A 14,010-nucleotide genomic window follows, 5' to 3' on the forward strand; every position below is an offset into this window, starting at 1 on the left:
TGTGAATTTATAACCTCTATTTTACTGACTATGTGATATAGCTTACTTCAAAGGAGTATAATAAACTGTCATTTCTACACTTTCTAAATTATCGAAGTAATATAAATATAAAAGCTAGGTTTTGCATCAGATGGACTTGTTTGTCTAGAAGCAAGTTTTTCCCTGCTTTCTGAATATTGAGTATAAATTTCTCTTCACAGTTATAAACTTTATAGATTGTTTCATATTTTATAAACTTAGAGGCTATTTAAATTATTCTAAAGAAGAAGCACTCACCCTGAAAATAACACATCAAAGATTGATCACCTTCTAAAGATTTATTTGGCTTCTTTAATTAATAAGATTAGTCATTTTAATTCTTGCATAATGAAACAATTACATCAAGTGAAGATTAATAATTTCCAGAAAATCCAGGTTGTCTTCCTGTTAAAGACTGAAGAGGGTTCAATGTTGTCTGCTAACTGTAGATTTGTAGATAATCAGGACAAGATCCTATTTTCCTAAAATTTAAGCAAAAAACAGTGTTTAGGGAGTTTTGCCTTTTTACTTGAATTGAATATGTCTAATGTGAAAGAACACAGAAATTTCAGGCAAGGGATATCTCTTTTAATAGCTCACTTTCATTGGTTTTCCAGATATTAATGAATGTGCATTGAATAGTCTGCTTTGTGACAATGGGCAATGTAGAAACACTCCTGGGAGTTTTGTCTGTACCTGCCCCAAGGGATTTATATACAAGCCTGAACTAAAAACTTGTGAAGGTAAACTACCTTTTTGTTCTTATACCATGTACTTTGCTGTCTTTTGCAATCCCATTAGAAAGCATGAAATGAATTATTGCCACTTCTATTTGAGACTATCCTGTCACTTTAGTTGAGGTTCTGTGATTCTAAATGGCACTTATATCCTCTTTGTTAGCCACTGACAGTACTTACCTGCAATTGTTTTACTTGCCATTTTGTGTTTCAATGTCATTTGAGAATATTCTTTTTGCATTTGTTGCAAATATTATTTTATTTGTAATGATTTGATAGATGAAAACATTATAAACTTGTTTCTTGATTAGTAATTCAGAAACCAAACATTTACTCTAGATTTTCTGATAAACTTAGCTGTGTACCAGGTTCTATATTATAGTGATGTACTTAGTTATAATTCTTGGCATTTCATCTTATCTGAGAAAAGAAATATTTAGGCCAAAAAATATGTGGTAGCAATGGGGCCAAAATTTAAGTATTCATTCATGTCTAAGAACTAGCTTTCAGCAGTAACATAGACTTGCTTTTATTTTAGACATCGATGAATGTGAATCAAACCCTTGCATTAATGGTGTCTGCAAGAACAGTCCAGGATCTTTCATTTGCGAATGTTCTCCTGAAAGTACTTTGGATGCAACAAAAACCATCTGCATAGGTATTTATCTCTCAGAAAATGATTTTCCTATGTTTATCAGTGCTGCTCTATTGAATGTCTACCTGTATTGTAAAGAGCTACTGTATGAAGGAGTGAGATTCAAAATGATCCTTATCATTTTGTCATGACTCTGTTATTGCTGAAATTCAGCAATATACCATAATAGACATGTTCAGATTTTTTTATGAAGATTCTGTTAAGCATCTAGTAAACATCATCCCTCTCCCCCTGCAGAAACCATCAAGGGTACTTGCTGGCAGACTGTCATCGATGGGCGATGTGAGATCAACATCAATGGTGCCACCTTGAAGTCTGAATGCTGTTCCTCCCTTGGTGCTGCCTGGGGGAGCCCATGTACCCTCTGCCAAGTCGGTGAGAGAAATGTGCCCATCTGCTTCTCACTTTTTTAAGATTTATTTTTATTTATTTGTGCATACAGATTTATTTTTATTTTTATTTATTTGTGCATATTTGTGTACTGGGGTACAGGCCAGAGGCTCAGGGGCAGCGAGAGGCTTCACCAGAGACAGAGTGGGGAGCAGAACAGGCAGATCTACGAAGTACGCTGCTCCGGGAGGGTCAGGAGAGGTCTGCCATGCGGTCACCTCTAGGGCAGGCGGGGATCTAACTCTTGGGGAAGTGGCTTTAGTTTCTCATTGCTGTGCTTTAACCCGCTGCGCCACCAGGCAGTGCCCTATTCCATTTCATTTCTTTTCTTTCTTATTTTATTTACTTATTTTATTTATTTGTTTATTTGTTTGTTTGTTTGTTTGTTTGTTTATTATTTACTCATACAGAACTGGGGTACAAGCCAGAGATGCAGAGGGTGAGAGGATTCACCAGGGACAGAGTGGGGAGCAGAACAGGCAGATCCACAAAGTACACTGCTGAGGGGAGCAGCGGGCGGGTGAGGGGAGTTTGCCTCGCCATGTGGTCACCTCCCGGGCAGGCAGGAATTGAACTTATGCGGAAGTGGCTTTAGCTTCTCAGTGCTGTGCTTTAACCCGCTGCGCCACAAGGGACGGCCTTCACTTTTTTTTTTTAATAAAGGAGAAGTCCAATATTTTATTCACTTAGGTTCACATTAGAATATTAGAAAATTTAATTCTGATGAATTAAAACATCTTGTCAGATAGGAAGCTAAGGGCCATGTCTGGGGCAGTAATTGTATATATTTACATACTTTATTGTTTTCTGTCACCATGCTGCAATGTGCTTAGCTGGTGTTTCTTTCCTGGATCAGCAGTTCTAATGGGTTATCTTTGGAATCTTATGATTAGGGATCCAAAGCTTTTCAAGGGCACAGATTTTCTTTCAAAAAACTGGTTGATGGAAAGGAACCATTATTCATCATTAAACCTTTCTATCTGATGCAAAGCTGAGCCCTGAGTGCTCAGTTTCCTACTCCACTCTGGAATTTGTTATCTCAAATTTGGTTTTTATTTGTTTGTTTGTGTTGTAGATCCCATCTGTGGTAAAGGCTTTTCAAGGATCAAAGGAACACAATGTGAAGGTATTTTTTTGATTATATATAAACCATAAATGAAGACTGCTTGTGTCTACTTTACTGGATAAATCTGTCATTTATCTTCACAGTGAGAAAAATGCAGCAGAGATAAAGAAATGAGACCTGTGGAGCATGACCAATGTTCACTTTACAAACATATACATGCTTTTGCTAGTCTCAGATCACCATGACCAAAAGACAGGTGGCTAGAACCCTTTAGGCTGACCACAGTTTAAAGTGACTGCATTTCAAAATTGCTACCTATCAAAAAGAAAAAATGGAAGCCTTTGATGAGGCTGTAAAATTTACATTTTTATTGGTTTGTCCTAGTTTGGTTTGTTTGCTTGATGGTCATGAAAATATTCTATTGCCTCATTTTTGAAAGTCTATGTGGATTCTCTCCAGCTTGCTGGATGCTTTCTCATGGAGTCCCAGATAGACATAGGTCAGGCTGACTAACACAACCTGACATGACACAGCAGCTGAAAAATTTTAAAAACAGCAATTAGTCCCATATGTGGAATGAAATGAAGTTTTTATTTCTGCTAAAATAAAGAGGAACACAAGCCCCCCCACCCAAGGTTTTCCTTTCCAAATGATGACTGAATTCTTTGGCCTATCTCTGCTTCAGACCCACTGTTAATAACTTATCTGACATCAGCTGCACATTTTGGTATAAAAGTGATCTGAAGAATAATATTAAAAAAAAAAACCCAAAGGTAAATTTTCCCTTTCCATTTATCTCTCTTACAAGGAAAGATTAAGAATACTATTTTCAGCAGCCTTGGCTTAGAAAGTCATTTCTTCTAAATAGAGACACAGTGTGTGAATTTCTTAGCGAACCTTCCTTTTTTTTTTTGGCACTGGTCAGTAAATGCCTTTCTTTGGATTAACCTGATGGTGAATATTTTTCCAAATTAAGTGCCGAGAACATAACTGCTGTCATTAAGTAAACTGGGAAGAACTGGTTTGTTTAAAAGAGATTGAGTGAATAATGAAAGAATGAGCATCTTTCAACTTTCCCCAATTCAAGCAGAGATCCCAAGGTTTTGACAATAGTCGGAGACCGTTGCAACTTTGTACTAGTTATACACTTTGGGGGGACTTCTCTGCTTTTCTCAGAAGAAAAACTCTTAATGGGTTTAGTAGTAAGGACTGGATCTGATTTATATTCAGACAGATTAGAAATTCTACATGAACTATTTGGAATCAAGCTCATTTTGTGAACTTGTTAAGTGTGTTATGAGAATAATTGTGACTCCGTGACTGTAACAAGCAGAGTGATATTACACAGATATACTAACTTCATTTATTTTTTCATAGATATAAATGAATGTGAAGTGTTCCCAGGAGTATGCAAAAATGGCGTATGTGTTAATTCTAGGGGTTCATTTAAGTGTCACTGTCCCAATGGGATGACTTTGGATGCCACCGGGAGGATCTGCCTAGGTAAATCCTCAGTTCATTTCTTTTCTAATGATCATTTCTTAAAGGATATTAAGAAATCAGTGAACAAGATAGAGCTGAACACTTAATTCCAAGTACAGATACAAATCCAGCTTTGCCACTGGAATCCATAATGGCTTCCTTGACAAATATCCTTTCTGACTCAAGCTTTTTGTTTCTTCTTTATAAAAAGAGTGAAGAAACATAATGAAGAAAAGCTATAGTTTTTTACTGATTTATAACTAGTCCATCATCTCTACCCTCACAGTTGTTATTCCAGAGCTCATAAGTTTCCTCTCCATGTACCATGGACTATAGGATTCAGATCAGTGGTGAAAGAAACTCACATAGTTGGGTACTATAGCCAGTCTGGTAGGAATATCCTACCAATGGCCTCAAGTTCATGTCCTTGAGGACACCCTGTGGATATCATAAGTAAAGAGTGCCACAGTTTTGAGGTGTGAACACAAGAGATTGTCACTCCTAGTCATGCTGGGATTCTCCATGCCAATTACCAGACCCACAGTGACCATGATGTGGAAAAGACTGGACATATAACTTTGAATTCTTCAAAACCTACCCTGTGGAGTCATAGTGGCAGCAAATCTGAGACCCCAAAATCGTTTTATGCTGTCTAGCAGATTTATCCGGACATTACAGCTATGGCTTCTGAGTGCCAGTAATATAACACTGGATCACTGGTTTTTGAGCCCCTGACACCACAAATGGTGTTCAGTCACATCATGTATGTGAAAGCATATTCCTCTGCAGGGCCTTTAGTGAAGGATCTTAGGAGGTGGTGAAGAAAGTGGTACGTGGTTAAGAGATTTGGATCATTTACAAATTAAAACTAACAAACCTTTAAATATAGAACTTATGGTTTATAATGTAAGCAATATGGGATAAAAATTTGGAATTCAGAGGCTAGCATTTTTTTTTTGTAACTGTGGATGTCAGTTAATCTAATTCTGTCTTAGCTTCTTTGTTTAAAAGCAATCTGCATTTAATGAGAACCTTCTTCCAGGTTCTTCAGTTGTTGAAAGATGCTTCAGTGTTCAATTTAAGGTTTATTTTAAAATGACCCTTCTTAATAACAGCAATTTAAATAAAAGCTTCAGAAGCTTTCTATAGCATTAAAGGAAACTTGGGCACTTAGGTGAATGATTAATGACTGCATTGTAAAGGAGAAAGAGAGAGAAGATTATGTCTTATGTTTTAATTACATGTTCTTTGTGCCTCACAGTGACCCCATGAGAGATGGATACCACATGATTTTATAGATAGATGTGGAAATTCTGGCTGAGGGTTGAATGATTTGTCTAAGATAAGTGACTTTTTAGTGCCAGAATAGTACCAAATTCCAGGTCTTCTGACCTGTGATATGTTGCTCTTTCTAGTCTAGTTGCTCTTTCACAATCGCATGAATTTGGGCTTCAGGCTAGATGTATCCCATGTGTATCCAGAAGAATGCACACTTAAGCACATGTGGAGGTGAAAGAAATACTTGAGAAGAGGTGTGAATGGCTCTTCTGTGCTGTTTTCCCTTTTCTCTTTAATTTCAAATAGGCCATTCTTCACTATTCCACCTCTCCAAAAATGAAGTGGATCTGAGGAAAAGGTGTTGGAGCTAGTTCAATGTTCTCCAACAACAGAGAGTACAGTTTTCTTCTAGCTAGAGGGTGATGCCAGGACCTCATGCCCTGCATGCATTGGTTATGGGCATGTCTGTTCAGGGAGAAGACCACTGTGGGATTTCTCAGCATGCTACTCCTTATGTAGAATTAGCAAAACTAGCCCCAAGAAAACTTTCCACAAATCAGAGCTGCCAATATATATGAGCTGCTGAAGAGATGAGTGTCTATTGAGGTAGGAAGACCCACCCCAAAACCTGGGTTACTTTTGAAGACAAAGAATTCATTTTAGTCACTAAGATTGCAGCCAAATGTGATGTGTATTGTATTTTGCCTAACTCAGTGCTGGTGGGTTGGGCAGTGAAAACAGAGTAGCTTTCCTGATGAAGCCTCTTCTTCTCTCTCTGGCAGATATCCGCACAGAAACCTGCTACATGATGTATGATGATGAGGAGTGCACACTGCCCATTGCTGGCCGTCACCGCATGGACGCCTGCTGCTGCTCTGTGGGTGCAGCCTGGGGTACCAAGGAATGTGAAGAGTGTCCTGTGAGGAACACACCTGAGTATGAGGAGCTCTGTCCCAGGGGACCTGGATTCGCCACAAAAGAAATAACAAATGGAAAACCTTTCTTCAAAGGTACAACAGCTCTGCTGATTGGTTGCTCTCCTTTCTACAGTCACAGGAAGTTCTACAAACGGGACAACGATTGTACTTTGATTCTATCCAGGTGGTGACTGTCTTGATATCGCAGCACATATTTTGTGCCTTCTGAGTAATAGGGAGTAAATGGTTCACACTACAATGGATTTTCTTTTTCTACATCTCGGGAGATAATGAGACATCCCAGACATGTTTAAGTGTCAAAGTAGATTTCAATACTGTCTTAACCTGCTAAAGCCATAAGTTAGTACCTTTTGTCTGATCACTGGAAACATCCACATCACCTGAATATAGAGAAAGGAGGTTGAGTAGTGTGGGAATGAGGTGGCGGGGCTTCTTTGTCCAAATATGGCAAAATTCATTCTGTGGCTAATGCAGTTCTATGCTTTTTCAAATGTTATTTCAATTTATTATGTTAGAATCTACAATCCATGTGAAAAATAAGGACTTTCCAATTTAATCTAGTTCCTAACTTGATACAACTTTTTATGAGCAATGATATAGAACATGTTTACTTCAGTGTATGGAAAAACCAAATTTGGTTACTCAGAAATTCAGTTTTTCAGAGACCCCAGTTTATGTTCCCAGTGTAGAATTCTGTGTTGGTTTCCCATTGTGTCTGCTGTTAAGTTTTGAAAGTCTGGACCTAGTTATTATATTACATAGCTAAGTCAACTTATAAAAACAGGGAATGAGTATATAAATATCCCTCAATTATCCTTATACAAAAAAGTATAGACTTTTTTTTTCTACCAAATGTGTGGTCCAAGAATTCCTAGGAGTTAAAATTATTCTGTTTAGAGACAGTCTTTAGATGGTTCTCTTAAATGTCTCTTAAGTAAATTTAAAGAAACTTGAGTGAATTGCTTCCAAAGACAGTGGCAATTAATTTTCATAGAATAACTTGATGTGTTGAGGTTTAGTCTGCCCTCTGTCTCTTATGAAAGTTTGTAGAAATGAACTTGTGTTTCTTGAGCTTTCAGGCTTATATTGGAAAGGCCCTTTTCAGGAGAAACCCATACAGTACATATGCTGTCTCACACTGTGCAATGAAATCTTTTAATAATATCAATGAGAGTTCAGTGGTACATAATATTGAGAAAATATTTTAATTATTTGAAAATAATTTGAATTATAACTGACATTGTCTTTGAAATTGTCATATTTTCAGCATATCCAAAAAAGCATCAAAAAGCACAAATGAGTATCTCATTCCACTACACTTTCTATTGGTTGCTATGGGACAGTATATCCAATAACCTACACGCTTTAAGTATAGACACTATTTAGAGTTAGAACACTTACTCGTTCATTCAACATATAATTTTTTAAAAGATTTATTTATTTATGCTTACAGAACTGGGGTACAGGTGAGAAATGTGGTGGGTAAGAGGATTCACCAGAGACAGAGTGGGGAACAGAACAGGCAGATCTACTGAAATATACTGTTGAGGGGAGCAGTGGGAGAGTCAGGAGAGGTCTGCCAGGCCATTTGGGTCAGCTCCCTGGCGGGGGATGGAACTCGTGCTGCAGTAGCTTCAGAGAGCTTCATAATGTGGTGCTTTAACCCGTTGCAACCCTAGGGAGAGCCCTAACATATAATTGTTAAGTGTTCAGTATGTATCAGTCAATGTGCTGGGCTCTATTAGTCCAAATAGACACACTCCTCATTTCCTTAACAGTGCTTTCTAAAATGTAGGAGTTTAAAGGACTAGAAATACATACAAAGTCCCATTTTCTGGAATTATCACATAATCCTAAATCAAGACCCTCCTACCTCCTGGGTTTCAAATAGTTGTTTATTCATGCACTTACCCCACATTTTCTCTTTCTTGAAGATATCAATGAGTGTAAGATGATTCCCAGCCTTTGCACCCATGGGAAGTGCAGGAATACCATTGGCAGCTTTAAGTGCAAGTGTGACAGTGGCTTTGCACTTGATTCCGAGGAGAGGAACTGCACAGGTCAGTGAAGGGCTCGGGGGGAGGGAGGCCCTTTAGAATGCTTCACCTTTAACATGTTGCTGCAAGGATTTACTGGCACTTATTTGCTGCCACTTACTGTTTTTGTCAGATATTGATGAATGCCGCATATCGCCTGATCTTTGTGGTCGAGGACAGTGTGTGAACACCCCAGGGGACTTTGAATGCAAGTGTGACGAAGGTTATGAAAGTGGATTCATGATGATGAAGAACTGCATGGGTAAGTGCATTTGCTCAGTGCAAGGGGAAAAAAAAAGAGAGAGACCTTAAGCTTTGCTGACTCATAGCCTAAGTTCTGGATTTGTCCTGCTTTCTGAGTACACTGGTCTCCTGACTAGTGACTCAGGACTCAGCTGGTGGCAAAGGGAAACTGACATGCAGAAGGAATGCTGTGAGGTGGTGGGTGGCCTCTAACTTGGTTCCCTGAGAACTGAGTTTTATGACTGGAAGAGAAAATAATTGAAGCATACACTATACTAGGCTTCATATCACAGAAAGGGATAATATTTCTCAAAAAGGAGGTGGATTAAACTGGTCACATTTGATCAGATTCACTTGGAACCAGGCTAAGATAGAGATTTTTTGAAGGGAGCTCTCTCAGACAACACCTGTAAGGAAGTAGACAACACCTGAGGGAAACAGCTTAGGGCAGGGGAAAGGAGAGAAGAAAAAAGAGTTCAGCAGCATTTGGACTTTAGACTAACTCTTAGGGGGCCCTGGAAGATGGATGGTACCAGAAAGTTGTTCCACCTTGAAGCAAGAAGAAGTTTACATACACTCAGTCAGTCATTGGCCATGGATGGAACTTACCACTGGGTGAAGGGGCGATGTAGGGGGGTGGGGTGCATATAATCTTTCACCTCTCAGGCATTTCTGAGTGAGGTACACAGAGATAGAGCCCATGAGCCATTAATAGCTAGAAGTCCCAACAACTGTCCCAAGGGTACACTGGACAGGTCACAAGGACTTGGGCAGGGCACCCCAACATCCTAAACATGGGTCATTTCCATTCTGCAGACATCGATGAGTGTCAGAGAGATCCTCTCCTGTGCCGTGGAGGTACTTGCCTTAACACGGATGGAAGTTACCGCTGTGAATGTCCTCCGGGTCACCAACTGTCCCCCAATATCTCAGCATGTATAGGTAAGGACGAAGACCATTCACTGTATGCTCAGACATTCGATTCATATCTCTGCCAAAGTCAAAAACTCATGAATTGGACTATTCTCATTTTCTACACAGATATCAACGAATGTGAACTGAGCGCCAACCTCTGCCCTCATGGCCGCTGTGTGAACCTCATAGGGAAATACCAGTGTGCCTGCAACCCAGGCTATCACTCAACTCCTGACAGGCTATTTTGTGTTGGTAAGTCTGATGTTTTATTTTATCTAGTCCCTTCCTAAAAGCCTCAAGCAATTTCCTCTGATTTCTTTTTCCATCACTTGCTACTTTGACATAATCTTTCTTGTTCCCCTGTAAGTAAAATTCTTCTCATTGTGGTTCATGATCGTTGGATTGCACCTCCTTTGTTTGCTTAAAGAGTCAGTTAAAAGGAGTGTAAAGAAGGTTTCTGCTCTGACAAGGGTCTTGTGACCCATGCTGGAGTGCATAGAGAACAGTAGGCACCTCTGGTTCTGCATGTGCAGACCAGGACCAGTCAGCAAGTGACTCCTCACCAGCTGAAATCAATGGAGCATGGTGAAAGTGAACCAAAATGTGGGGTGCAGTCTCTACCCTTGAGTGGCTTAGGTCAGTTCAGAGACTTCAGCTATTATTGGAAAGAAGACCATGGTAGGTCATGTCTTACACCTTAAAGATGGGGTTTCATGGGACAAATGTCTTGGTTTGTAGTGGCCCTCTGTAGGGTTAGCATCCTGGCAAGAATGGCACAGAAATCCCTGCAGCTTCATTGTGCCCAAAGTCAAAGTACAACTTTGTAGGAACTTCCAGTCTTTGTCTGACTTGGGTTATACATTATGTAGAACTGCCAAGTCTCACATGGTTTCCACCCAAAGCCACAAATCAGCCCAAATCCTTCTGAAACATGGCCCAGGACAACTCAGAATTACTACTTAGCTCTTGAAAAGATTGCAACCTCAGCCAGTTAATTTGAATGTCAAGTTTACGACTGAATCTCTGACCCTGAGGTTTTCATCCATCTTCCCGTTGTCATGGTGGAATGTGTTCACCTAACACCTGTCCTTCTCCTTCCCAGCATGTGACACACCATGCAGTGTGTAGTTAATCCTTCATCTAGCTCCAGCCGCAAGTAAGCATAATGAAGCAGGGATAGTGTCTGGTCTCTTTCACTATTGGGTTCTCATCTCTAGATGGGCAATTAATAATTTTTTAAGGAAATTAGCAATTAAATGACTTCCAGTTGCTATAGGATGCTCTTTGTTTATTTGACCCATGTCTGGAAACTTTAAACACAGTCCATGATAATAAATACAGAAAATGATAATAATCTTTTCATTTTTCTTAGACATCGACGAATGCAGCATTATGAATGGTGGGTGTGAGACCTTCTGCACAAACTCTGAAGGCAGCTATGAGTGTAGTTGCCAGCCAGGATTTGCGCTAATGCCCGACCAGAGATCATGTACTGGTGAGTAGATTTTAGCCTGTCTCTGAAATCTCTAAATAACAGGTCCCTGCATAGAGTGGTTCAGGACCCTTGCTTGAATTCTGATCATCCTGAGTTCATATCTTTGTTTTGTCACTTGTTTTAGCTTTGTGTCTGTCTTTAAGATCTTTGGTATAGATCCCTTACCTATAAGGTAGTTCAGACTGGCTGTGTATAAGAGAATGTACAATACTTAGCATAGTACCTGGCACTGCTGAATAAATGAGATATAAAGTATATTTATTCATTGATCAGAATTTTGAAGAATCTGAACTTTAAGTCCAATTCAGTGCAACTCAGGTGCATTTCTTAGGTCAGTGGCAGCAGTATCACCTAAGACTGTGTTAGAACACAAAGTCTGGGGCCCTACCCCCAATCTACTGAATCAGAAACTTCTGGAAGGATGAATGCCAATAATCTGTTTTCACAAGTTCCCTAAGCAATTTGGACACAAACTAAATTTGTGAGTTGCTGGTCTAGTTTATGCTTTCTATCAGTCTGGACTAGAAAAGCCATCTAACTAGCTAGAGATAAGAACTGAATTAGATGATACTACTTTTAATTTTGGTTTGTGTTAAGAGAACTTAGATATAGAAGCAAAATATTTTATTAGATCTAGAAAAATCTCCCTAGACCCCTATATATGAATTTGGCTATATTAACAAAATGTTGAAAATAAATAATTTTATGTGCCTAAGTAGCTATGTTTATTTTAAGCAATATTCACCTTCAAATATCATTAAAATAGACGATAATAGATCTTGGCTATTTAAATTTGACAATTAAAAATAAGTAAGATTCATATTCATTTTGAATGATAAATGCATGTCAGATATAAAATTGCTAATTAAATTGGACTTCTAAGTCTGTGTGGACCTTGAACATTATGTTTTGAATCTTGAAACTGGTTCTTTCCATTTTAACCCAAGATAACCTGATGGGATCATTTATATAAAGCTGCATTTGGAGTTGAGAACTGACTGTCTCATTTGAGTAGGCTCAGTGTGTTTGATTTGGTCAGTTAGTTACCTTTCTTTGCTGAATAACAGAACCAAAATCAATATCATGCCATTGTGGTTTTATCCTCTGCAGACATTGACGAGTGTGAAGATAACCCCAATATCTGTGATGGTGGCCAGTGTACAAACATACCAGGAGAGTACAGGTGCTTGTGTTATGATGGATTTATGGCATCCGAAGACATGAAGACTTGTGTAGGTAAGCAAAGAAGATAATTCCCATGGCTGATTCTTCACAATTACTCTTCCATTACATAGTTTGGGGGATTGCTAGATCCTCTAGGAAAAGTAAAGTTAATTAGGGCCTTGGTACTAATATTCTCAAGCCAGCATGCCACAGAGCAACTTTCTAGTGACTGTGATATGATGCTCTTATCTGGTATGTTACATGGACTGAGCTAATCATTGATAGTTCCAGATGATACTTCTTTCATGTCCATACACTACTTCTACACACTTAACCCTTCTTCTCCAGTGACAGAGTTTGGGTTTTTCAGATGTTTTACTAAAAGACAAACAAAATTTATTTTCTGACAAGAATTCAATAAATTCTAGAATTAATTACACTTTTTTGGAGTGTTTCTAATGCTGTCTTCAAATTTGTTAAATTTTTCTTCTGTTTCTAATCCCATTCAGTAAATTTTTAATCTCAGACTTTGTAGTTTTCTTCCCTAAAAGTTTGATTTGGGTCTTTTTTTTTTTTTTCATATCTTTGTGTCTATGCTTACTATACCCAATCATTCCTCTGGGTTTGATTGAATATTGAATAAAGTTATCCTAGCTATCTATTGATTCCATCATCTGTGTCAGTTTGGGATCATTTCAATAAACTGAATTTCCTCTTCATTATGAGTCATATTTTCCTGAATTCCTGGTAATTTTTTATTATAAACCAGATTGTAAATTTGGTACTAAGGTGCTGAATATTTTATTGTATTCCTAGAAATATCTTTGAGCTTTATTCTGAAGCACAGTTATTATTTGGAAACACATTGATCCTTTTAAAATCTTGCTTTTATGCTTTTAGCAGAAATTAGTCTAGGGCTAATTTTGCTCCATTGCTAAGGCAAGACCCTTTTGGATACTCTACCTAATTCCCTGTGAATTATGAGGTTTTCCCAGTCTGCCTAACAGGAACAGGCAAGATTCCAGGTATTCTGTGAACTCTGATGATTGTTCCCTCTAATTCTTCTGGATAGTACTTTTGCCAGTTTCGAGTAGTTTCTTTATATGAATATGCTGATCCACTCACTTAAAATACTTTACTGAGACCCTCTGCTATTCTTTGGAGCTGTCTGTATGTTTAATTCTCTTCTCTCCTTTGCTGCGTTCTATGAAATCTGGCTACATTGGCCTTCCAGCATTCCAGCTTCATATCCTCAGGGACACTGCCTGAGTTTATTTGCCATCTCTTTCTCTCTCTCTCTCTCTAATGTCTTTAAATCTCTCCCAAACAGTAATCCAGGCATTGTGGAGCTCACCTAGTTTGTTTTCTTTCTCTCAGAAATAATACTGTCTTTAATTTCATATATTGTCCTTGTGTTGTTGTTTCGGGTAGGAAAGTAAATTTGGTCTCTGTTACTCCCTCTTGGCCAGAAGAGAGAGCCTAGAATTGAAAATATTTAAATTGTATCACATTTATATTTTTAGAAAACCGTTACTGAATATTTGTGAAATCCTAGAAATTGAAGTGCATGTCATAAAAATTAATAATTTTTAA

The 14,010-nt window shown here is 38.4% G+C and overlaps 1 protein-coding gene across 1 annotated transcript in view; it reads left to right on the plus strand.

The window, feature by feature from the left end:
- Positions 1–14,010, plus strand: part of FBN1 (fibrillin 1) — a 226,687-nt gene that overhangs the window by 144,195 nt on the left and 68,482 nt on the right. Inside the window, exons 20-31 of the mRNA XM_004687821.2 lie at positions 636–761; positions 1,294–1,413; positions 1,648–1,785; positions 2,876–2,926; positions 4,244–4,369; positions 6,409–6,636; positions 8,499–8,624; positions 8,734–8,862; positions 9,660–9,785; positions 9,885–10,010; positions 11,131–11,253; positions 12,364–12,489. Coding sequence (XP_004687878.1) covers positions 636–761; positions 1,294–1,413; positions 1,648–1,785; positions 2,876–2,926; positions 4,244–4,369; positions 6,409–6,636; positions 8,499–8,624; positions 8,734–8,862; positions 9,660–9,785; positions 9,885–10,010; positions 11,131–11,253; positions 12,364–12,489 — 1,545 coding nt within the window. The remainder of the gene's footprint in view (positions 1–635; positions 762–1,293; positions 1,414–1,647; positions 1,786–2,875; positions 2,927–4,243; positions 4,370–6,408; positions 6,637–8,498; positions 8,625–8,733; positions 8,863–9,659; positions 9,786–9,884; positions 10,011–11,130; positions 11,254–12,363; positions 12,490–14,010) is intronic.

This window comes from Condylura cristata, unplaced genomic scaffold, assembly GCF_000260355.1.
Source record: "Condylura cristata isolate star-nosed mole 26May11 unplaced genomic scaffold, ConCri1.0 scaffold00023, whole genome shotgun sequence".
Lineage (NCBI taxonomy): Eukaryota > Metazoa > Chordata > Mammalia > Eulipotyphla > Talpidae > Condylura > Condylura cristata.